The following is a 21805-nucleotide window of genomic DNA, read 5'->3' on the forward strand; positions in this document are numbered from 1 at the left end:
ATTTAAGACACTATATTAGTGTTATTACCTCTACCGTAAGAATAAGAACAAGTTGCACAATTACTACTAAATTATTCTTCAAAACATTATCATGTGCTGAAAGTAGGCTAGATAAGAAGGGCATTTAACCATAAATCACACAAAGATTTCCAATAAATGACAGCATATTTTTAAAACGTTGCAATACAAATTTTATTATAACATTATGACAAAAATACTGTCACAAACTTATCTTTTGTCATATTCATTCATTGCAATCTCTCGAAATCAGGATTATCAGCCATGATTTCCTTACACTACTGTAATCCTGCCTGCCATCTCTTGTGCCTCTTTTACCTGCAATTACTGTAAAATCATTGACCTGTTATTCTGGACATGAACATACGCCTCTGCATAATCTTATACACAAAGAAGTTATAGAATTATATTACGGAGGCAAAAAGAACTTGGTTCCACTTGTCTAATCCTCAAATAACTGGCTCCACCTCCTGAAATAATTGCCATCTACTCAAATTATGTCCTTTCCTCTCCCTCCCCCTACCCCCACCTCCTCCTTTTCACAACGGTCCAAAACACATATTTTGTATCCTTCAGCGGTACTGTTAAGGCTTTGTGGTTCACATGTTGTTGAATCCCATCATTCCTTTCATGTTGCCAGCAGCTCCCTGCTGGAACTGCCTCATCATGGACTGAAGCCCGGCCATGCCTCCTGCAGTCAGAACACACGGTGGTGGATTAACATAACATCAGTATTACATTCAAAATCATCAAAAACAGCAACACAAGGAGATTTCCCATGCATATAACAAAACAGAGCCAACATCACAGAATGAATGTCCTCTTGGGGGTTAATGCAGCAATCGTTCATTAAGTCATTGTAGATGTATGTGTAAAGTGGAGTCAGGTGGCTGAGCGGTTAGGGAATCAGGTTAGTAATCAAAGGGTTGCCGGTTCGATCCCGGGCCGTGAAAATGGCGTTGTGTCCTTGGGCAAGGCACTTCACCCTACTTGCCTTGGGGGGGGGGGGGGGGATGTCCCTGTTCTTACTGTAAGTCGCTCTAGATGAGAGCGTCTGCTAAATGACTAAATGTAAAGTACTGCTAAATAACTCAAATGTGTTCTTAAATGTGCAGGCAGAGTTCAACAACATACCCATGTGATGCAGAACTCTTGGATCCATCATCTTGGCCATCTGCTGGTTTAACTTTGCCATCTGAGAGGGGTTCACGTTCTTGGACATATCGCCACCTTTAAACATGAAACACAATTACTTAGGAGAGTCCACTCAGCTTGCTGCAAAACCCACAACCATGCATTTGACCCAGATGAGTGTCAGTCTCTGTACCTTTCGTACCTTTGAACAGGCCCTTGATACCACCCATTTTCTTGACCATTTGTGCAAACTTTGTGTACTGGGTAAGCAACTCCTGGACATCGCGGGTGGCAACACCTGACCCCCGAGCCACTCTTTGGATACGGTTGGGCTGCTTGCTAAACAGCTTGGCGCCATCTTTGTTGTCCAGCTCTGTCGGAGAATAGAGATCCGTGAGCGGTAAAGGCTTACGACATTAAAGAGTAACATACAACAGGAGGTAAGAACATCACTGGGAACCAATGTATTTTACTGATGCACCAATCATTTCCGTTGAGGACAATTGAGTTGAAGCTGATGATTGATGTGGAAATATAAAGCAAAATGTTCCTCCATGTTTCAGTAATCACCTTGGTCGTTCATGCTGTCCATAATGGTCATTAGTTTCTTCAGCCTGGCCATGGACTCCTGCTCATTGCCTTTGCTCATGAAGTCTGTTCCAAAGCCTGGGATCATTCCCTAAAGATTGAAACAAGTACGATAATAGCACTGATGCATCTTAATACGGGACCCCTGAGATAATAATGTAATGTAGTGATGTATTCATTTAGCAGAGGATTTTATTCAAAGCGACGTATAGCAGCTTGGATCAATGAAGATAATACAAACTCAATACATCTCCTATAAGTGGCAGAACTAAGGTAACCCTAAGATAATGTTTATGCAGAACATGACACAAACATGACTCTCATCACCTGCCATTAACCCAAACTACCCAATTCCCATCCACTTGTCCTCACCATGATCTGTCCAAACGGTCCCATCTTCATGATGTTCTGGAACTGCTCATACATGTCTCTGAGAGTGAACTGGCCTGAAACAGAGAAGCAATGGGGGGGGGGGGTGATTGGGTGACAATACTACCCAAGTAAAACTACAATTAATAGATTTTAATCTCACCATGTTTCAACTTGTCAATCAGCTCCTCGTTGTCATCTAGTTTGAGTTCGTTGACCTTGTCTATCAACCCTTCAATGTCTCCCATACCTGGAGATGAAAAGAAAAAAAGAAAAATAAGAGAACAAAATTGAAATTATTCAATTTCACAAAATGTTAACAAATGTAATAAATAGGGAATGTTGCTTTGGCTACGGGCAAAATGAAAGCAAGGACACCCAGTGGAGTGACCAGCCTACCCAGTAACTTGCTGATGAAGGGCTGTGTTTTGAATGGCTCAAAGTCATCAATGTGCTCTCCAGTTCCAATGAATATGATGGGACTCTTGGTCGCAGCCACACTGTAAAATTATTATCAAAAAAGAAGTCAAAAACAACACAAAAGACTTTCATTATGAAAACATCTCTTTTAACAAGTGTTCATTCCACTGTTTTTTTTTTTTTTACCTCAGCAACTTTCCAGACCAGGTTGAGGCTTTGTACTATTCATTTCAACCAGGAAATCAACCATATTAAAGCTGTGCTAAACATGAATACTTCTGCAACTTACGCACTGAGAGCTCCACCACCCTTGGCATGCCCGTCGAGCTTAGTGACAATGACAGACGCCACGTCTACCTTGTCCTTGAAGGCCTTGGCCTGGGCCTCGCAGGCCTGGCCGATGGAGGCGTCCATCACGTACACTATGTTGTCTGGTTGCTGTGGAAACAGGACACCAGGATGTAGTTGATAAAACATACATCAATATCATAATTGGGGTTAGAATTAAATACCCAGTAATAAAAACAAGGCAATGGTCATGGTGAAACCTTATTTTTAGAGTTAGTCCAATACCAGAGCCAAATGCGGTGCTTCCTTGTCATTTAGGAGATGTGTAAGGGATGGGATAAGTGCCTCAGACTTACCACAGCATTGGAAACCTGGAGCATCTCCTCAAAAAGAGAATCTTCCTGTTTGTGTCGACCGCTGGTGTCAACAATGATGATTTCAAAGTTCTCATTCTTGAACTTCTCTACACCTTCCGCTGCTATGACAACAGGGTCCATCTCTGTGTAACTGTCAATTAGATGCAGAACATAAACACATGCAACATGTAGGTTTTATGCATTACATGGCCCGAGGAATATGTAGGATTTAGGGGTTAAATATGGCCCTAGAATGTTGTCAGCTTACCTTCCATAGAATGGGATTCTGGCTTTTGTTGCGTTCTGTTTCAACTGATCAAAGGCACCTTCAAACACAGAGGACACGGTCACTCAATTTGATTGATTATTTTTAAGGCAAAACAAAAAATTATATATATATTTGTCAAACAGAACACTTTACCAGCTCTGAAAGTGTCAGCACATATCAAACAGGTCTTCCAGCCTTTTCTCTGGAAGTAGTATGCCAACTGTAAAAAAGAAAAGCATTCAGTATTAATATTAGAAAATAAGGGAGCATCACACTGTTGAAAACAGAGCCGGACTCCCTTTACTTTCCTTAAAAACAGTAAATAGAAGAGTTTTTATCTTTGGGCTAAGATCCAGCAGTATCACTCACCTTTGAACATGTTGTGGTTTTCCCACTCCCCTGGAGACCCACAAACATGATCACGTTGTTCTTGCCCTTTGTGGGCGTCCATGCCTTCACCCCTGGATCCACCAGCTAGGACAAAAACACACAACTTGTTTGAAAATCATGAACTGTTCAAAGCCCTGGCAGTAAGCCCTGGAAGTATCTTTCACAGTAATTAACAACTGGTTGAAAGACAATGGAAACTCTTAACCCCACCCCAAAGACTCAAAACTCAAGTTGCAAGACAGCTGGTTTTACAAACTACACTCATTACCAAGACATTACGTTTGCTTCCATACCAGTACACTGTGTGTAGTGATGGTGTTAGTATGCACAGACCTTGACCAGCTCCTTGAAGACAGCATGCTGGATCATCCTCCTCTTGTTCAAGCCTGACGCCATCTCCTCCAGGTCAATGGCTGACCTACAAACAGTGAAAGGGACACCACAATGTCAAGTGCTGTCATCTGAGTGTGCATCTATCTGAGGTGTGAATGTGTGTATGTGAAAAAGAGACAAATATACATGTGTAATATGATGACCTACTTGACATTTTCTCTAAGCTGTTTCACCAGCTTTATGTTGACATCAGCTTCCAGGAGGGCTGCACATACTTCCTTTAGCATGGCATTTAGCACCTAATGGGTTGACACACTTCGTCAAAGTACATATAGACCAGGGCAGATGGAATCATGGTTAATCAATTCGGCTAGGCCAACCGTTATCATACTGAACTATTTAACTACGAGTTACAAGCACTATGTTACCTTGGGGCAAATAATACCTCAAGATCAACTTAACATACCTCCTCGTTGATGATTGTGGCATTACTGAGTGATCGCAACGCCGATGTGATCTTTCGTCCCAAATCGGCCAAAACCATCTTTACAATCCAAGTGAAACCTGAAGGTATAGGTTACATGGTAGTAGATCACCAGTTGGGTACGGATACAAATAGTATACTACTACCTTACAAGCAAAGTGTTCAACTTACAAAATCAGTTGAGAAATTCGGCCTCTTCGGCTTCAATGTTGAGGGGCAACCCCCTAGTTTCACTGCTCACCAATTAGTGCAGTGATGACTGTTTGTTATCAATAGGAATCCTAGAATAAATAAAGGATTAACAAGATTAGACAACAACAGCAAGACATGTAAATGAGAAGCGGGACAGGAGGATTATTGGTAAAAGTGTGATTGAAGTGAAAAGCGGGTTAGTACATCCTCCGTAGCAAAGTATCGATAGTTAGGTAGTCTGATAGCTATAGATGTATAGAAGAAGAATAAATATTACTAATAGCAAGCAAAGTTATCCAAGATAGCAACATTTCGAGTACAGGAGCATACAGCTGCGACGCAACGGGCCGTGATTCTACCGTTCAGTGAAAATTATTAGCTAACTACTTTGTAGACGTGTTGACTGACATCTTCGTTTTATAACAAAATAAATACATTACAGTTGCTAATAGCATAAGATCGTGTAATTGTCCATCTTACCAGAATCAGTAGAATCAGTATTCCTGTTTTTCCAGCTGCTACAGAAGCTAAGTCAACCAAACGAACGTCATCTAAATCCGATTCGACCCAGAAGCAAAATGCATCCGCTTCCGGGGTTGTGTTTACCTCCTCGTGCAACAGAAAGCCGGGATTGCATTGATTCGGTTTACATCGCGACTCGCATGTCTCGTTATACTGAAATTGGTAATCATCTCGTTATCGTTTATTCTCATGATTTACCTTCTCAAAAGTGACACGCGGCAGTATTTTCCCCCACATACCGCACGCATAAATCTGTAAAAAGAAAATGAACTTTTTGGAAGCTAAAAATGAAATCCAACGTCTACTTTCAAGAGTTCAACGTCAAGACCTTCCTAGGTTAATAGACTGGATGAAAAACACAGGTATCTTTCCTGTATACATAAGCCTTCATAGAATAATTGACAAGTCAATAACTATTTGAACATCCAGTCACCCTGCAAGAAAATGTTAATCTCTTATAGATACATACATATTTCAGGTTGATCACATCACTAATTGTGTTTTCTCTCAGATGAACTGGATGATGCCCTAACTGATAACCAGAAAGTCATACTTCAGAGCATCTCAGAGGACCTTAGAACCTGTCTGCCAATGGAGGCAACATTGTCCTCAGAGTCTTTGGCCTTAGAGAAGGTGCTGGCCATAAAATTATCATTGTCATGACTGGTGGCTCACAATGAGATGTTCCCTAAACTGAATATGTTGTCTTTTTTGTTGTTGCTGTGTCTGTAATACTCCAGACTCAACACTGTGCCCACCCTACGGTCCATGTGGATGCCTTCTTGTATGATGAGGAGGCAGTGGACATGCTTTGTGAGGAGGGCAAGATGAGCAGGAACTACTGCCTCAGCTGTGGCTCTCACGGGACTGCTCCCCTGGGTAGGTGCTCTTTAGGTGTCCTGGTTCCCCACATGGAGTGTGCAGCCACTGTCCGACATCTTTAGATGTCCTTGAGGGTTTAGGTTGGTTGAGGGGCAGTTCTATGGGCGTATGTGAAGCCCTCTGTGACATGCTTGCGTGTAAAAAGGGCTATACAAATACATTTGATTTGATTTGATTTAGATTTGTGTATGTTTCAGCATGCTGTATATGGCTCTGCATTCCTGCTGAGAGTTGAATGGTTTCGATATTAAACTTTAGGCTAAAAGTGTAGAAGTTGTTTGGAACAAAGATCAGCTTTTGTTAAGAATATCCCAGAATAAATGATTTAAGGATTATCTCAAGTATAGATGTTTGAGTTTCCATATGAAAGGAGGATAGGAGTTTTGCCCCCAACAAAAACTTGAAAATACATGACCCATATAAATGTTTTATGTCTTCTCAGATTTCATCTCTCACTCGTTCTCCATCCTGGAGCTCCAGTTTCTGTTCCAACACGCCTTGCCAGACCTGGCAGGAAGACTTGTGGTGGATGTGGGCTCCAGACTGGGTGCTGTTCTCTATGGGGTAAAATACATCTGTAGACAAACAGATATTCACATGCTTTTCTGAAAGAAAGACGGAAAAAAAAGGGACATCAATGTTTGTGGTCGGCAGCTAAGTGTGGTGTAACCAAGTCAGATCTAGTGTATATTAACCTGTGGTTGAAAGGACCCCGTATATCTGTGTTTCAGGGGTATCTGTACAGTTCAGCCACTCAGCTGGTTGGGGTGGAGATAAGTGCTGAATTTGTCAGGCTTCAGAACATGGCTGTGGAAAAGTATGGCTTCAGTGATCGAATACAGGTAGAATGTCTGTCTCATACTAGAGCAATTCATCAGGTCTTTCTTTATATTATTTATTGTTACTTAACACTGCAACTTTCTCTAATCTCCACAGGTCATCCATGCAGATGTCTGCAGTCAGGACTCCCTCATTCAGAATGCAGACGTTCTCATAATGAACAATGTCTTTGAATACTTCCTAGAGCCTAGCAGCCAACTGAAGTAGGTAGTAGACACAAAGAGTGGGGGGCGGAAAGGGGGGGGGGGGATTAGTGCTTCCTTGTTCATTCCTCATCACAGATCTGACAGATCTGAGTTTGATTAGTGTAAGGTTGAACAGGGAACATGTTTTGGAAACAAAACTCACTGTTAGTCTTTACAAAAAAGATTTACTCAGCTTTTTTGCATAGGCTTCTACAGTTACTATACATTATTGACATTAAACCACCCCTCGTTTCCCGTCTTCTTTTTGCTTGTGTAGAGCATGGAACTTTATCATCCACAATTTTCGCAAGAAGGGCGCGTTACTGGTAACTGTTCCTAGCATCCTGGAGTCACTTTCATCTTTACAGGTAAACTGTACAGATCAGTGCAGCTAGATATTTGTATAGGCTATATGCAGTGCACTTGTATATATTGTACACCCATATGTACTGTCATATCTAGCTTGTAGGTCCTATGTACACAACTTTGTCTGGAATTGTATTGTCATCATAAGTAATACTTATTTACTGAAAAACATCATTCAAGGGTAGCCTGCTTTTCTCCGTGTGTATGTTGTATGTCCTGTGCTGGTCTCCCAGGGAAGTGTGGACCACAGCCAATGGGTGGAGGAAGTGCCCCTGGATTACAGTGTCTACCTGGGAAAGGACACTGACCAGGATGCCTATAGAGACATTCATCTCTACAGGGTGCTGGGATCATAGATGTAAAGCTCTGACACTGGATTTGTCAATTGAACAGTTAAATCAATGATAAATGATGATGATGACTTGTCAGTTTTTTGACATCTGAAATGTGGACAGGCCAACGTCTAGATCTGGCAACACATGTCATGTTTTTTGTTTTGTTTTTACAAAACTTCTGTAAATGTAAATGCATTTTTGCAAATGTCAACACTTAAAATGCTCAAAATGTCAACATACTGCCTTGGTGTTTTTAATTTGTTTAAACTTGTGTTAGGTTTGCATTATTGCAATTGTCAAGAGGGACACCTTCAACGACATCGGCTTTACAGGTAAACAGTGAGCAACCCAAGTAAATTGAATGAGCAGTCACTCTTATATAAATGCACAAGTAAGTATATAGTACATTTCTATTAAACTGTCTAAACAGGAAATGGGTTAGCAAGGAACTCGGTTTACCAGTGCACACAATGTTTCTTTTGAAACTCTACTGGGATAATAAACCCTGAAACAAAAATATTGTGTAGTATAAAGTTATCAGCTCTGTTGTATACAAATTACAACATTGTTCTAACTTTTGCGGCTTTACTGTGACTCCCGAAGTACAGAAAGTCAAATTGATCTGGCATAGACATGCACGGTCTCATATAGGGGGTTGTGTACACACTGTTAGAGGGATGCATTCAATAAACCTGGCAACCCTGGGGAACTAGAGCGGATCAAAACTTGTCGTCAACACGCTCACGGTCGAAGTGGGACAGTCGTTTGAGTTCGGTCTTTCGAGCGCGGATTATCTGTTCAACGTTATACAACTGGTAAACATCTCTTGAATTATGTATTTGAAAACGATATCCTACTTAAATATATTTGTATGTACACTTTCTGACTATTGATGTCAGAAATGGGACAAGTCAATTACTGAGCACATTTTCATGTGGGCTGGATTACAGTCACTTTGTGAGTGGAACTGGGAAGCGTGTGTCACTTGCTAACAAAGACTGTTTTTTCTCTTGACATTTCTGGCATCTTTTACAGCATTTTTTACAGCTTTCGGATCACTGATTCCTTACAGTCACTGGCTTAAAATACTGATTTTAGTGTGTATATTTGGTTAATATTTATAGGGATTCATGCTGTCTCTTTCCCTCCTATTTTTAAAGTCTGAAAGAGACAGTGCATCCAAGGAGACGAAGATAAAGAAAGATGCCGCTTCTCCACAGAAAGCCGTTTGTCAGACAGAAACCTCCGGCCGACCTAAAGCCTGACGAAGAGGTTTTCCTATGCCGAGTCACCCACGAAATCTTCAGAAACTATGAGTATGTTAAATTAGTTCATTCGATCATTCGATATTATATCTAGAGCTAGCTAAGATTCTGACTTGGGTCGCAAGAAGTTTAGGGGATGTCATCCACAGTTAAGAGTACAAAGATGCATAATCTTGTTAAGTTTCTAATAATTAACACCAATGAACTTTCAAATGGACACTACTATGTAGTATAATATAAATTAGTGAAATAGGTGCCCGTGGGTGTTACAGTTGGTTATTTTACATGAGGTTAAGAGTCAATAAGGTCCGTTTCGTTTGGCAGGTGTAGTTTTGTTGCTACTGAAGCTAGTTGTACTAGCAGCTATAGTAGCTTACCCAAGTCCAAGGCTGCTTGTTAGCTAAGAGAGAAGTAGCATCTGAAACGCGCCACTCACTTCACGCTTAAGGCCGGCCTGCTAGGCAACTGATAGCCCAAGTTTCGAACTTGAGAGAAGTTGTATTGACTGTCAAGTTAGTATTTAGAACTAAATAATTGATCATTGGCATTATCGGTGTACTCAGTCACATCCCAAGAGCTCTCGAGTGAAGTCACTATCACTGCCTATAATACTCACTTAAGTAGCATGCAACCTCTCGCACAGTAGAAGCTAAAGCTTAGATGTGAAGAGAAGCGTGGTGTAGCCTATTGTTGGAGTGAAAACATAACAATGCTAGGCGATGGCATAGCTACACCGTGCCCTATATGGACATTTGAGCACTTTTTTGTTTGACTTCTAAAGTACTGCTTAGGAAGCACACTGTATTTTTCTCAATTTATCTGGACATTCATTTGTCTGGTGTACATTCTACGTAATGTAAATTCGAAATTTCAGTGTCTGGTGTTAACCACCACTTCACCAGTTAACAGTTTATCTGAATCCTATGGTGATAATGAACTGAGTGGACAACAATACCAATCTCACCTCTTCCTGTCTCTTTCCAGTGAGTTCTTTGAGCGCACTATTCTGTGCAACAGCCTTGTGTGGAGCTGTGCCCTGACTGGTAAGCCTGGCCTGACCTACCTGGAGGCCGTAGAGAGCGAGAAGAAGGCCCGGCAGAACCTCCAGAACTTTCCATCTTCACTGGTCCTCCCTCTGCTGCACCTGACCGCCCTCACACACCGCACACGCCTCCACGAGATCTGCGACGACGTGTACTCCTACGCCAAGGACCGTTTTTTCCCTGGGGAGTTGGTGGATGTTATACACAGAGGAGGAGCCAGGTAAGATGCCGATCCCCAACCGGTCCTATGTCAGCTGTCCTGACCATACTGGGGGTGCAGTGGATGTGTAATACCCAGTGCAATGAAACCAACCAGTCTTATTAGTGCCAACTTGGGGACAGGTCCAATGCACCTCAGTTACTTTCTCATGAGTAAGTTATCAATCCGATGGCACCTTAGTGCTTAAATAGCACATACAGCCCCGTGTAGACTTTTGGTTAGGTTCCTCCACCTTGTCCTTAAAACTTTGTTGCCCTGTGAGTAAGTAAGTAAGACTTTATTTATATAAAGAGGAAGAAAGGGATAAGGTTAAGCAGTGTCAAAGGGTCTCGAACAGGATGATGCTGTGGTTTTATAGCATCTCCATTCAGCCTAAGAATTAAGGAACTCCTGGTAGCCATGACCTTGACTGTGAGCTGTTTGATGAGAGCCTTCCGAACTGGGTGTGGCTTCACATAAATATGGCTCAGTCTGCTGAAGCTCCAAGCTATTCTTCAGCTTTTCGTGGCCATACAAGCTACCATCTCTCAGCCTTGCCTGGATCACGGAGGCCCCGTTATGACATTTCTGCATCTCTGGATAAGACCGTCTGCTAAATGACTAAATGTAACTTTCTTATCAAACAACAGAGGAAGAAGAACGGAAGTGCATTTGTTGCAGCACTCTTGTCACTAAAGTCACCAACTAGTCTGTAATCATGTGGTCACAGACGGTCAAACCTAGCGGCTGGTCCATATTAATGGGCCTAAACTGCTAACAAGCTAACCAGAGCGCTTTTTTCTGCACGGAGAGAGTGGATCCGCAAACTAGTCAGCCATCGCGGCCTGACCTTGCTGTCTGCAGAGACAACACAACACCGAAGGTACTGGGCGGAGCTAAGAAATGGCAGAGCTGTCTGATTGGCTTTCAAGGCAGAAAGACTCGCCCAGACGTCACATCATTGTAATGTGCGAGTGGAGCGGAGGCAGCCAGACGCCAGGCAGCATGGGCTCAGCAGGGGGGAGGGAGGGGTATCGGGAGTGGCGGGAGCGCAGACAATCGCTGTGCCGAGGCCACTAGTGGCTCTGTGGGCTTTATCTGGCAGATTGCTGTGGCACAGTTGGGTACCAGTGCTTAGCCTGATGTGCTTAGCTACGTTATGGGCTTGTACACAGTGTCTGTGTGTGTTTCTGGCCTAGTTTTGGTCTTGTAGTGGGTCAGGTGTTTGTTAGTGCGTTCTCTGTCAGATGATCTTTTACTTGACTGTATGCACGTCCACTTGACTTCTGTTCATGCCTGTTACTCTGTCCCATAGAGGTCTCTCATGCTAATCCACAGTTTTTATCCACTCAGTATCTTATTTAACTATTTAGAAAGCTACAGAATACAATTACGTCTCCGGGTGCTTGCTTTGATGTGCCGTTTTAAAAGTCCAAAATGTAGGAATGAATTTGATGCGTTTTTCATATTCCTGTTATTGACCACGTCTTTAAATAGGTTTTCTCACAAACGGCATCTTTACCCGCGATTCGATTGTTTCCCACGCAGACAACCATGTGAGATCCTGGAGGTGCAGTCCCCACACTCCAACTCTAACGGGGGCATGAACGGTCACACGAAGCCCCCCTCAGACGGGGACGCCATCGTCATCAGTGACAGTGACGAGGAGAGCAGCGTCCTCAAGTCCCCCAAGTCACTGGCCAATGGGTGAGTGGGAGTGGGACGTTGTTGTCCAGACGAGACCATTTGGTTTAGGATGGTGCAGTTACACCCTAAAATACACACAGCAATGACAAATCTGGAATACAGATAGTCTTTTAATAAGGAAGTTATTCAAAGATCTTGAATAAAGTTATGTTAAAAACCCTGCCAAGCATAGGCTGCTCACACCTTTTACTGTAATGAGCATGAATGAATGCATGTCATAGACCCCGACCACATCCTACCGCAAAAAACTTAAATCAGTGGTTTCCTCTGCTGGAGCCTGCATTCGGTCGTACCTCTTCTTCTGTCTACTTATCAGAAAAACACTGTTGTGGTCTCTCTCTCTCCCCCTTTCTATCTCTTGTGTTGACAGCCGTAAGAAGAAACCAATCAACCCAGCAGTGATAAAGTACAAAGTCCGTCCCATTAAGACAGAAGGTTGTGAACCCATTGTGACCAAGGCTGCTCAGATGAGGTGAGATCTCGATCCTCTTCCGCTGTCTGGAGGGTGAACTCTGTTTGGATGCGTGTCTCAATGCACACTACCTTTTTTAAAATGCTCTCCATTGTTTCAGCCGCAAGAAGAACACACTGTCCCGGGAGAGGCTGAAGCTGCTCCTCAAACAGCACTGTGAACCTCAGAACGGAGCCATCGGCCTCAAGGTGGGGAAGATGGCTTCTAACTGGAGAATGGAAGAAAGACCATTCAGGAATGGCTGTTCAGTTTTGAAGCTGGGATTTTTGATCTTGAGTAAAGTGTTTTCTCAGGTCTGTATGTCGTTGCTAGCTAGCTAGCATTGTGTAATGTTGTTTCCTCTGTCCCAGGCCTCCACCATAGCTAAGTACTGTCTGTCAGAGACAAACTTCTCCCAGTTTTTCCCAGATGAACCACCCGTCTTTGTCTTCAGCCCACCTGCGAAGGGGCGGGGCAAACGGCCTGGAGATGGCTCTCCTGGAGAGGTAAAAGACCGGCTGTGATTTGCTCTTTATATTCCCGAGCTGTAACGTGATTGGTGCATCATGTTTTCCCATTTGACCTTCCACCAAGCTTCAGTTGTGTGGAGCCGCTGAGACCGTTCCCCTAGACTTTGTACGTAACCGAATGTGAACCACACCTTAAACCAGTGTTGTGGCTCTGTTCCGCAGTTGGGACATAGTCTCCTGAAGGCAGCAAAGGAGAAGCTTCATATAATGCAGCAGAAAGAGGAAATGGCTGTTGGTGAGTCATAGATTAAAGTTGTGTTTTTACTTTTTTTACCTTTTGATATGCAACACAAAGTATGTTGATTGAAGCTGAGACACGTTTTTGGGGGGCTCATGTTCAGTCCAGGAGAAGGCCAAGTTGAAGAAGGAGAAAGAGGGTGCCTTGGAGGCCAAGAAGAGGGAGAAGGAGGACAAAGAGAAAAAGAAAGAAGAGCTGAAAAAGATGTTTGAAGAGGAGAGGCAGAGAAGGAAGGAGGAGAAGGATCGCATGAAACTGGAGAAGGAGAAGGTGAGGGGGATCTTCACAGTGAAAGGGCTTCAGCGTCCTCCTCAGTGCATACATCATGTCACCTCTCATGCTGTAAACCAACGCTGTATGTCTCCACTCAGGAGCGAGAGAAGCTGAAGGAGGAGAAGAAAAAGTATGCAGAGCGTCTGAAGCTGTGGAACAAACCCAGAGAGGACATGGAGTGTGAAGACCTGCAGGTAACACGACTCTCTCTGTCTTCCTCCATCTGTCAGTCTGTTTGTTTTTCTGTCTCTGATCTCCCCTCATCCCTGTGTCCTGTAGGAGCTACCCAGTCCAGTACCGGTGAAAACCCGCCTTCCAGCTGAGCTGTTTGGAGACGCTCTCATGGTTCTGGAGTTCCTCAAGTCCTTTGGAGAACTGTTCGACCTGAAGGATGAGTTCCCGGACAGAGTCTCCTTAGGTCAGAAAAACTTTGATTGGATATTTAAACCAGACCAGGAGGCCTTGCTGGGCTTAGACTCCCAGCAGCCTGCTTTGTTGGGTTTTGTTGAAACGTGAAATCTTTCTGGTTCCTGCAGAGGTTCTGGAGGAGGCACTGGTGGGTTCGGACCCTGAGGGGCCCCTGTGCGAGCTGCTCTTCTTCTTCCTGTCGGCCATCTTCCAGGCTCTGGCGGAGGAGCAGGAGGAGGTGGCCAAAGACCAGGTGGCCGAGGCCGACACCAAAGGCACGTTGATGATGTTTCACAAACGGTCTCTCTGGGGGGGAGAAAAGGCTCATTGTTAAAGTGTATGTTAAAGTGATCAAACAAACTGAACAGTTATATTAAGTATGTTGGCAGCTAATGTGGACTTCCTGGTTGCAGATCTTAGCGAGGCGCTGGATGATGATTCAGATCCCACCCAGTCAGCCATCAGCGCTGTGGCTGCCCTTGCTGCTGCCTGGCCACAGCTACACCAAGGTAACCAGTCAATCAGCCCGCCCGCGAATACAAGTCCATCAATCAATACTGACACCAAAAATAGGCAAGGCCAACTGTTGACTGGAGAGTAAGAGTATGTTTGCGATGCGTGACTCTTCCTCTCTCGCCCCCAGGCTGCAGTCTGAAGCAGTTGGACCTGGACAGCTGCACCCTGTCAGAGATCCTGAGGCTCCACCTCCTGGCCTCGGGCGCCGACTGCAACAACAGCAACGCCAAGTTCCGTTACCAGAAGCAGGGGGGCTTCATCTCCAGCGACGACCCCTGTGTGGAGCTCCGACTGGCCAACCCTGCCATTCTCAAGAGGCTGTCCTGCACTGCTGTCTACGACCTGCTGCCAGGTCAGACACACACACAGTACGACCTGCTGCCTGGTCAGACACACACACAGTAAAACACCCAGACAGCTTCTTCTTACTGCTGGGTTCTCCACTCCCTCGAAACTCAACTTCACACTCTAAAGTAATACAACACCAGAGTAGCTTCAAGCCCTTAGTTATGTGTTGTGTTGTGTGTGTGTTTAGGTGAGAAAATGAAGATCCTGCACGCCCTGTGTGGGAAGCTGCTGACGCTGGTGTCCACCAGGGACTTCATAGAGGACAGTGCTGAGGAGCAGAGGCAGGCCAAGCAGGAGCTCAGGGAGCTGAAGGCTGAGCAGCACCGCAGGGAGAGAGAGGAGGCAGCACACAGGTACACACACACACACAAAGAGGAAGGAGGCCGCACACACACACAGAGAGAAGAGGCCATTCACACACAAACACATACACGGAGAGGGAGGAGGTCACACACATCAAGGAGAAAAACAAGGAAGTACACACACACACACTAGGAGAAGGGCACACTCCCTCATGTTGCTGGTGGGGACTGTCCCAGGGTGCGCAAGCGGAAGGAGGAGAAGCTCCGTGAGCAGGAGCTCAAGCTCAGGGAGCTGCAGGAGAAACACGAGAAGATGAAGGAGCAGGAGAGCGCCACCCACTCCGCCAGGTACGTACCTCCCACCACACCTCACACAGACACACCTCGCACACGGTACAGAGCTGGTACCGTTGACCTGGACACTAACCTGTGTGTGTTCCTGTGTGTCTTCCTGTGTGTGTTCCTGTGTGTGTCCAGGGAGGGAGCTGAGGACATGAACACCAGTACAGAGAGTCATGGAGGACACCAGACAGAGGACGAGGAGGAACAGAGCAAGGCCAAGAAAAGTACAATTCTACAAATACGTCCAATTCTGAGCACTGTAACTACCATAATACTCAGAGTATTGAACATAAGTTCACAATTTCCCTGGCGGGGGTCCAGCCACTGAAATTGTGGTATCACAGAATTTTCCAAGCTTTTCTCGCAAACCAAAAAGAGACACTTTTGCTTCAGCTGAAACTGTTTTCTCTCCCCAGAGATTGGAGGCGGTGGTCCGAAACAGAAGCAGGCGGAGCCTAAGGAAGACCCCGCCCCCATGGGTCTGACCCCTGAGGAGCTGCAGCAGGAGCAGGAGAAGGTAGGGATATATTTGTGTGTGTGTGTGTGTCTGTACATACCCAGACACCACAACCCTCTTCCCGTACAGCACTAACAACATTGCCGTGGCTCCCAGGTGCGAGAGCTGCAGGAGCGCATCCAGAAGGCGGCCGCCTGCACGTACATCCTCCCTCTGGGCCGCGACCGCCTCTACAGGCGCTACTGGCTCTTCCCCGGAGCCTCCGCCCTCTTCGTGGAGGACGACTTCCTGGGCCTGACCGAGGACATGCTCCTGCCCCAGCCCAAACAGGAAGCCAAGACGGAGGACCAGGAAGGGGCCGACACCGCCGTGTCCAGCCCCGCCTCTGACCCGGGCTCCGCCCCGGTGCACGTCTGCGGACCGCCCGTCAACCGGCCCAACCAGTGGGCGTTCTACAGCACGGTGGAGGAGGTGGATCGGCTGATCGCGGCGCTGAACCCCAGAGGGCACCGTGAGAACACGCTGAGGGAGGCTCTGCTGCTGGAGAGGGAACGCATCGCTCAGCTGCTGTCCGGCTCCACAGCCGACAGATACAACCATGCAGGTACTGAGACACTATTTAGACATCTGACTATATCTATACAACTTCTAAACCCATCTGATGTAGCTACGTCATACAGCTGAAATGGGTCTCCGTTGTATAGCTCCAGGCACCATAGATGAACTGCCACAGGCTAGAACTCCAGTGTAGAACAAGGATTAAATAGGAGAGGTATCTACTGTGGTCAGACCGAACCATGCAGCCAGCCAGGCCCCAGGAGGCAGGTCAGGCTGCAGTATGTCACCCTGGTTCCTCACACTCTATCTCCTGTTCTGTCCAGACAAGCCCCAGGAGGCAGGGAAAGCTGGAGGCAGTTCCTCCAGGACCAAGTCCTCCACAGCCGTCCCAGAATCCTCTGCTCCGGCTGAGCGCTTCATGGAGAACCGTCTGAGGGACCTGCTGCTGGACATCGAGGACCGCATCTACCAGGGAACCCTGGGGAACCTCAAGGTACCCTGCCTTGTCAGAAGAACTTCATTTTCCAGAATGACCTGTTAAACTGTACATTTGACAAATCAGTGTCTTTGACTGCAGGAAAGTTAATTCAATATCTTAATTTCCCAGTGGTCAATTAGTTGTGTACTGAATGGCTTTAAATGAAATATCTTAATTTTTTTACTAGGTGACATTTTGTCCACTTGACTGTAGATAAATCCTTAGGTTATGTAGCTAAATGTGTATGTGTGTGTGTAGGTGATGGAGAGGAGTGCGTGGAGGGCAGCGCTGGAGCAGGGCCATTACGACCTGCTGACCCCAGACGGCGCGAAGGAGAACGGGCTGAAGGTGAATGGAGAGGTGGAGGACATGGAGGTGGACTGTCAGCCCCAGAGAGGAAGCACTAGAGACAGGTAAACGATGCCTCTGCTAGACCTGGCTCGACTGCTAGACAGTATTTGCAAATGGGAATTGAGGGAGGTCCTTGAAATGTGTATCTGCATCAGTAGGTCTCCTGCACACCCCTCACCTCTACCCCTCCTCTCTGCCCCCTCTACGTGTCTACTGTCAACTGACACCCACCAAAACCACAACAACAGTTTCCCCTGCGTTGTGTTGAGCAGGCTGGCCGAGCTGAAGGCTGAGGGGGGCAGCGTGGCGACACCAGGGTGTTCCAGCGGGTCGGGGACCCCCCAGCCCGTCAACAACACGGTCCATCTGCTGGCCCAGGCTCTGGTGCAGATCGAACAGGGCATGGAGAGGAAGTTTCTTAAGGCGCCTCTGGGTAAGGCTACTGAACACCCAACCCACCCGCGTGCACACACACACACACACACACACACACAGCTTAGCTGACTGATGATAGTCAACATCATGAGTTTGAGAGCCTCCAAACCTTTCCAACTGAAGATGTGTACTCATCCCATACAGAGCTGGTCATTAAGGACCCTTGTTGATCCACTGTTGAGGTAGTTAAGCTCCTGATGACATGACTCAACATGCAGATTACTGGCTGTCCTTTAGACGGACATGATGAACCAGTCAGAACCTAGAGCCAACCCTCCTCCCTCCTCGGGTCCATCTTGTAATTCCTCCTCTTCCTCTTCCAGGGGATGACGACTCCAAGAAGGATCAAAAGACGAAGAAGAAAGACAAGAAAAAAGATGAGGACCAGTCTAGTGATAAAGACGGTAAGAAACAAAATAATCAAGTCACTGAGTCGACTCTTAGTCATCAGGCTCGTTCCCTGACAACCCTTTAGCTAGAATCAGTATGCCGTCGAGAACACTTTCTGATCTTGTGTGTGTGTTCAGACGGCAGTGACAGCGGCCGTGTGTGTAAGACGGTGCTGGAGCGGTGGCGGGACTCTCTGCAGGCGTGCTCCAGCCTGTCCCAGGTGTTCCTCCACCTCTCCACCCTGGAGAGGAGCGTGCTGTGGGCCAAGTCCCTGCTCAACGCCCGCTGCAAGGTCTGCCGGCGCAAGGGAGACGCAGAGAACATGCTGCTCTGCGACGGCTGCGACCGGGGACACCACATCCACTGCATCAGGCCCAAACTCAAGGTAGGACTCGGGAGTAGCGTCAGCGCTGTAGGTCTGGGGGACTTAGCTGTGGCGAAGTGCGCGCGGCACAGGATTTGGTTTGAATCCACCCCAGGTTCTTTGCTGAATGTCCTCTTCATTCTCCCTGCCTCCCTACATTTGTTGTCTCTCTATACTTTCACTGTAAAAAAAAATTAAGGCAGAAATGCCCTCCGCCTTCCCAAAAATAAATATGTATCAAATTCTTACAGTATTACTGTAGGTCTGAGGCAAGAAACTAATTCTGGAACCTTCCTTGTGTTCTCTCCAGGCGATCCCTGCTGAGGACTGGTTCTGTCCGGAGTGTCGACCCAAACAGCGGGCCAACCGTCTCACCTCGCGCCAGCGCTCCTCTGTGGACTCTGAGGAAGAGATGGAGGAAGAGAGAGGCTCTGAGGAGGAGTCGGAAGAAGGCTCCGAAGAGGAGGAGTCGGAAGAGGAAGAGTCTGAGGAGGATTCTGAAGAGGAGGAAGTAAAAGAGAGGTGTGTTTGTGTACATGTCATGGGCTGAGAAGATCATGACAACTAGTTTCGCGGTTGAGTAAGTTGCTTATGTCATCAGTCTCCCAATTCTAAAATATGAGGATGTTGGTGGACCTTTCCCCATCTGTAGTGGGACTAAGAGGGGCCGGGCTGCCGTTAAGCTCCCCCCGCCCGCTAAAGGAGGCCGGTCCAACATCAAGACCCCCAGCAAAAGCAGCTCCAGCCACTCTACCCCCCGCAGCCAGCAGACCACCCCCAGACAGGCCCCCTCCTCTGGGAGGGCGGCCTCCAGCTCGGCCTCCAGGGGCTCAGGGAAGAAGACCACCCCCGTGTCCAACGGTAGAGCTCCTCCCAGGGCAGGAAGCCGCGCCAGCTCTCGCCTCAGCCATGAGATCCTGGCTCCCAAAGGCAAGACCCCCTCACCTGCCTCAAAACGTCCCCTCGCAGGTATGCAACATGGGTTAACAAAGGCAATAAAGTTGATGGTTTTCATGTTAGACGGTAGTCCTTTTTATTTTCTCTCATTTCTTCCCCCCCCCCCCCCCCACACAGACTTCACTTTGTGTTATATGACTAAATTGACACATTGTTAAATGGCTAAAGCTATTATTTTCACAAAGACGTTTTTCCCTTTCCTTCCTGCCTTCGTTGGGTCACCTGCCTGTCATTTCCCTGTCTGGCCAGCAGAGGTCTTCACCAAGCCAAAGCCCGTCCTGCTGACGACCTCGTCCTCCTCGTCCAGCCGCCGCAGCTCTGGCAGGAACCACGGCGTGCACGAGCTGTCGGCCTGCGAGCAGCTGACCGTGGAGCTGGTCAGACACGAGGACAGCTGGCCCTTCATGAAGCTTGTCTCCAGGACCCAGGTATACAGGGTTTGTCACGCACTTGGTACTCAAGGAGTGAGACCTTGAGACGCGTGCCTACACATGTACGCGCTCCATGTTCAGAGGTGTGGTGTCTGATTCTTTCTCTTCTTAATCCTTGTGTGTAGGTTCCTGACTACTACGATATCATCAAGAAGCCTATTGCCCTGAGCACCATTAGGGAGAAGGTCAACAACTGTGAATACAAAACATCTGGTGAGCTCTAACTGACATTACACCTCACCCCTCAACAACTGTCTTTAGATTCTGTAACTTTGCTGCATAGTATTTGCCTCAACAAAATGCATCACTTCAAAGTAAATATCTCCCAATGCCATTTTGCTAACGGTAAATACCTATCATCAGAATCATTTAATGTCCATGGGAATTAAATCAGTGACCCTGAAGATTCTTGTTGTTGACAGCAACCTGTTGCTTATCTCAATTTCTTGCCCCCCACCCTCCCACTAGCGGAATACATTGATGACGTGGAGCTGATGTTTGCCAACTGTCTGCAGTACAACCCTCGCCACACCAACGAGGCCAAGGCTGGGACCAGGCTCCAGTATTACTTCTACTCTGAGCTCCACAAGCTGGGTCTGTCTGACAAGACGTCTCCTCCTCCTCAGAAGCGGCCTCGGATGTAACGCACCATCCCCTACACCCCTGCCTGCCGCTCTAGAACTGACAGGATGTCCTTGAAGGTGCTTTGTGGAAAGTAGAGGCAGTTAAGTGATGTTGATAGATCTGCACTATAGGTCTAAGTACATCATAGCATATCAGGCAACAAGATCAAGTTATCACCATGTTGCTTATACCAGTCCATTCCTCTCAGATCTAGAGCCTAGCCAGGCAGGGGCAAGGGAGGGATGTGGAGTTTGTTTGTAAACAAACTGGATTGAACTTTCCTAGCACCAAACTGGAGTTTTTGAACATTCCCAAAGCAAAATGGCCACGTAAGACAGCACCACATACCATCAAATGACAACACAGGATTAACTTGATGTGAATCTACTTTGCACTGGATATTATTTGAAAACAGTCGATTTTATTCATTTTCACTCAGGGAAAACAAATTGTGATTTGAAATTGAAAATCAAAGTTTTTTTTACAACGGTGCATTATGTTTTGTATTTTCTTGGCAGCATTTCTAGACTACTGTATTGAGCACATCTCTCAAGTGAATGACCTCAACAACTTTGATTAATTAGGTATTGCCACCTCAAGATGTTCTAAGTTTTTTTTGTGCGTTTTCTCAGTTGTAACTTAGTAGAAAAATGTCCCAGAATCAACTGTCTCCATCAACTCACACCCTTGAAGGGGGGGGGGGGGGGCTTCAGTGACACTACACTGGAACAACCATCATTTAATCCTTATCAAATGTTCCATAACCCCCATTTTGTTTTTTTTCTTATTGGTTATTTATTTAGTTTGTGTGTGAGGATGACCTGCTTTATTTATGATTTTCTTTTAAATATATATAGACCATGTTTTTGTAAAGAGTAATTGACATAGCTTTCTGTTGAGTTTTTAGGGTAGGGTTTATATACTGAGTTTCCCCCTAAACTTTCCGAACTTTTGCTTTTGTATTTGCTGTCTTGTACATTTTTCTGTATGTAAAAATAAATTGACTTTTGTTTAATAGTTATTGTTTACATCTCATCTTTAACTAGAGGTTTTTATTTAATAGATTTAAGTAACATCAAGAGGACTTAATTTGCACCTCATACCACGAACTTTACAAATTGTGGAAATATATATTTTTCTTTCTATACAAATGTTTATTTTTAGGAAA

General features: G+C 45.9%; 3 protein-coding genes across 9 annotated transcripts; 2 read left to right on the plus strand and 1 right to left on the minus strand.

Moving 5' to 3' along the window:
* Nucleotides 1-167: 167 nt before the first annotated feature.
* On the minus strand, nucleotides 168-5439 carry srp54 (signal recognition particle 54). Of its 2 annotated transcripts, none has more exons than XM_084678713.1 (17): nucleotides 5321-5439; nucleotides 4820-4929; nucleotides 4631-4728; nucleotides 4372-4463; nucleotides 4165-4249; nucleotides 3811-3915; nucleotides 3595-3661; nucleotides 3442-3499; nucleotides 3174-3324; nucleotides 2819-2967; nucleotides 2509-2609; nucleotides 2273-2359; nucleotides 2113-2186; nucleotides 1723-1831; nucleotides 1346-1525; nucleotides 1153-1248; nucleotides 168-709 (listed from the first exon to the last, which is right to left on the minus strand). In XM_084678713.1, the coding sequence occupies exons 3-17, from the start codon at nucleotides 4706-4708 to the stop codon at nucleotides 618-620; spliced, it is 1524 nt and encodes a 507-aa protein (XP_084534839.1). In that variant the 5' UTR covers nucleotides 4709-4728; nucleotides 4820-4929; nucleotides 5321-5439; the 3' UTR covers nucleotides 168-617. The 2 variants fall into 2 exon arrangements, with proteins under 2 accessions (XP_084534839.1, XP_084534844.1); XM_084678718.1 differs by having other exon boundaries at nucleotides 1355-1525; nucleotides 5321-5437.
* Nucleotides 5440-5490: 51 nt separating this feature from the next.
* LOC146299985 (uncharacterized) lies at nucleotides 5491-8205 on the plus strand. Its single transcript, XM_084678731.1, has 8 exons — nucleotides 5491-5724; nucleotides 5874-5995; nucleotides 6103-6241; nucleotides 6687-6808; nucleotides 6976-7086; nucleotides 7181-7287; nucleotides 7547-7637; nucleotides 7869-8205. Exons 1-8 carry the CDS (start codon nucleotides 5628-5630, stop codon nucleotides 7989-7991), a joined length of 912 nt encoding a protein of 303 aa, XP_084534857.1. The 5' UTR covers nucleotides 5491-5627; the 3' UTR covers nucleotides 7992-8205.
* Nucleotides 8206-8672: 467 nt separating this feature from the next.
* baz1a (bromodomain adjacent to zinc finger domain, 1A) lies at nucleotides 8673-21654 on the plus strand. 6 transcript variants are annotated; one of them, XR_014731922.1, is made up of 30 exons: nucleotides 8673-8785; nucleotides 9131-9286; nucleotides 10220-10498; nucleotides 12026-12184; nucleotides 12555-12656; nucleotides 12757-12844; nucleotides 13007-13141; nucleotides 13328-13400; nucleotides 13507-13673; nucleotides 13775-13870; nucleotides 13956-14094; nucleotides 14213-14359; nucleotides 14498-14593; nucleotides 14728-14952; nucleotides 15136-15301; nucleotides 15488-15598; nucleotides 15728-15816; nucleotides 16009-16109; nucleotides 16206-16653; nucleotides 16931-17100; nucleotides 17344-17498; nucleotides 17685-17869; nucleotides 18195-18275; nucleotides 18399-18646; nucleotides 18936-19147; nucleotides 19278-19594; nucleotides 19832-20010; nucleotides 20139-20226; nucleotides 20482-20966; nucleotides 21156-21654. XR_014731922.1 is itself a non-coding variant. In XM_084678740.1 (29 exons), exons 2-29 carry the CDS (start codon nucleotides 9174-9176, stop codon nucleotides 20655-20657), a joined length of 4545 nt encoding a protein of 1514 aa, XP_084534866.1. In that variant the 5' UTR covers nucleotides 8673-8785; nucleotides 9131-9173; the 3' UTR covers nucleotides 20658-21654. The 6 variants fall into 6 exon arrangements, 4 of the variants coding, with proteins under 4 accessions (XP_084534866.1, XP_084534882.1, XP_084534889.1 ...); XR_014731920.1 differs by having other exon boundaries at nucleotides 20482-20737; nucleotides 20846-21654; XM_084678740.1 differs by having other exon boundaries at nucleotides 20482-21654.
* The last annotated feature ends 151 nt before the right edge of the window (nucleotides 21655-21805 follow it).

Source organism: Hypomesus nipponensis, chromosome 3 (assembly GCF_054491055.1).
Source record: "Hypomesus nipponensis isolate SF chromosome 3, ASM5449105v1, whole genome shotgun sequence".
In the NCBI taxonomy this organism is placed as follows: Eukaryota; Metazoa; Chordata; class Actinopteri; order Osmeriformes; family Osmeridae; genus Hypomesus; species Hypomesus nipponensis.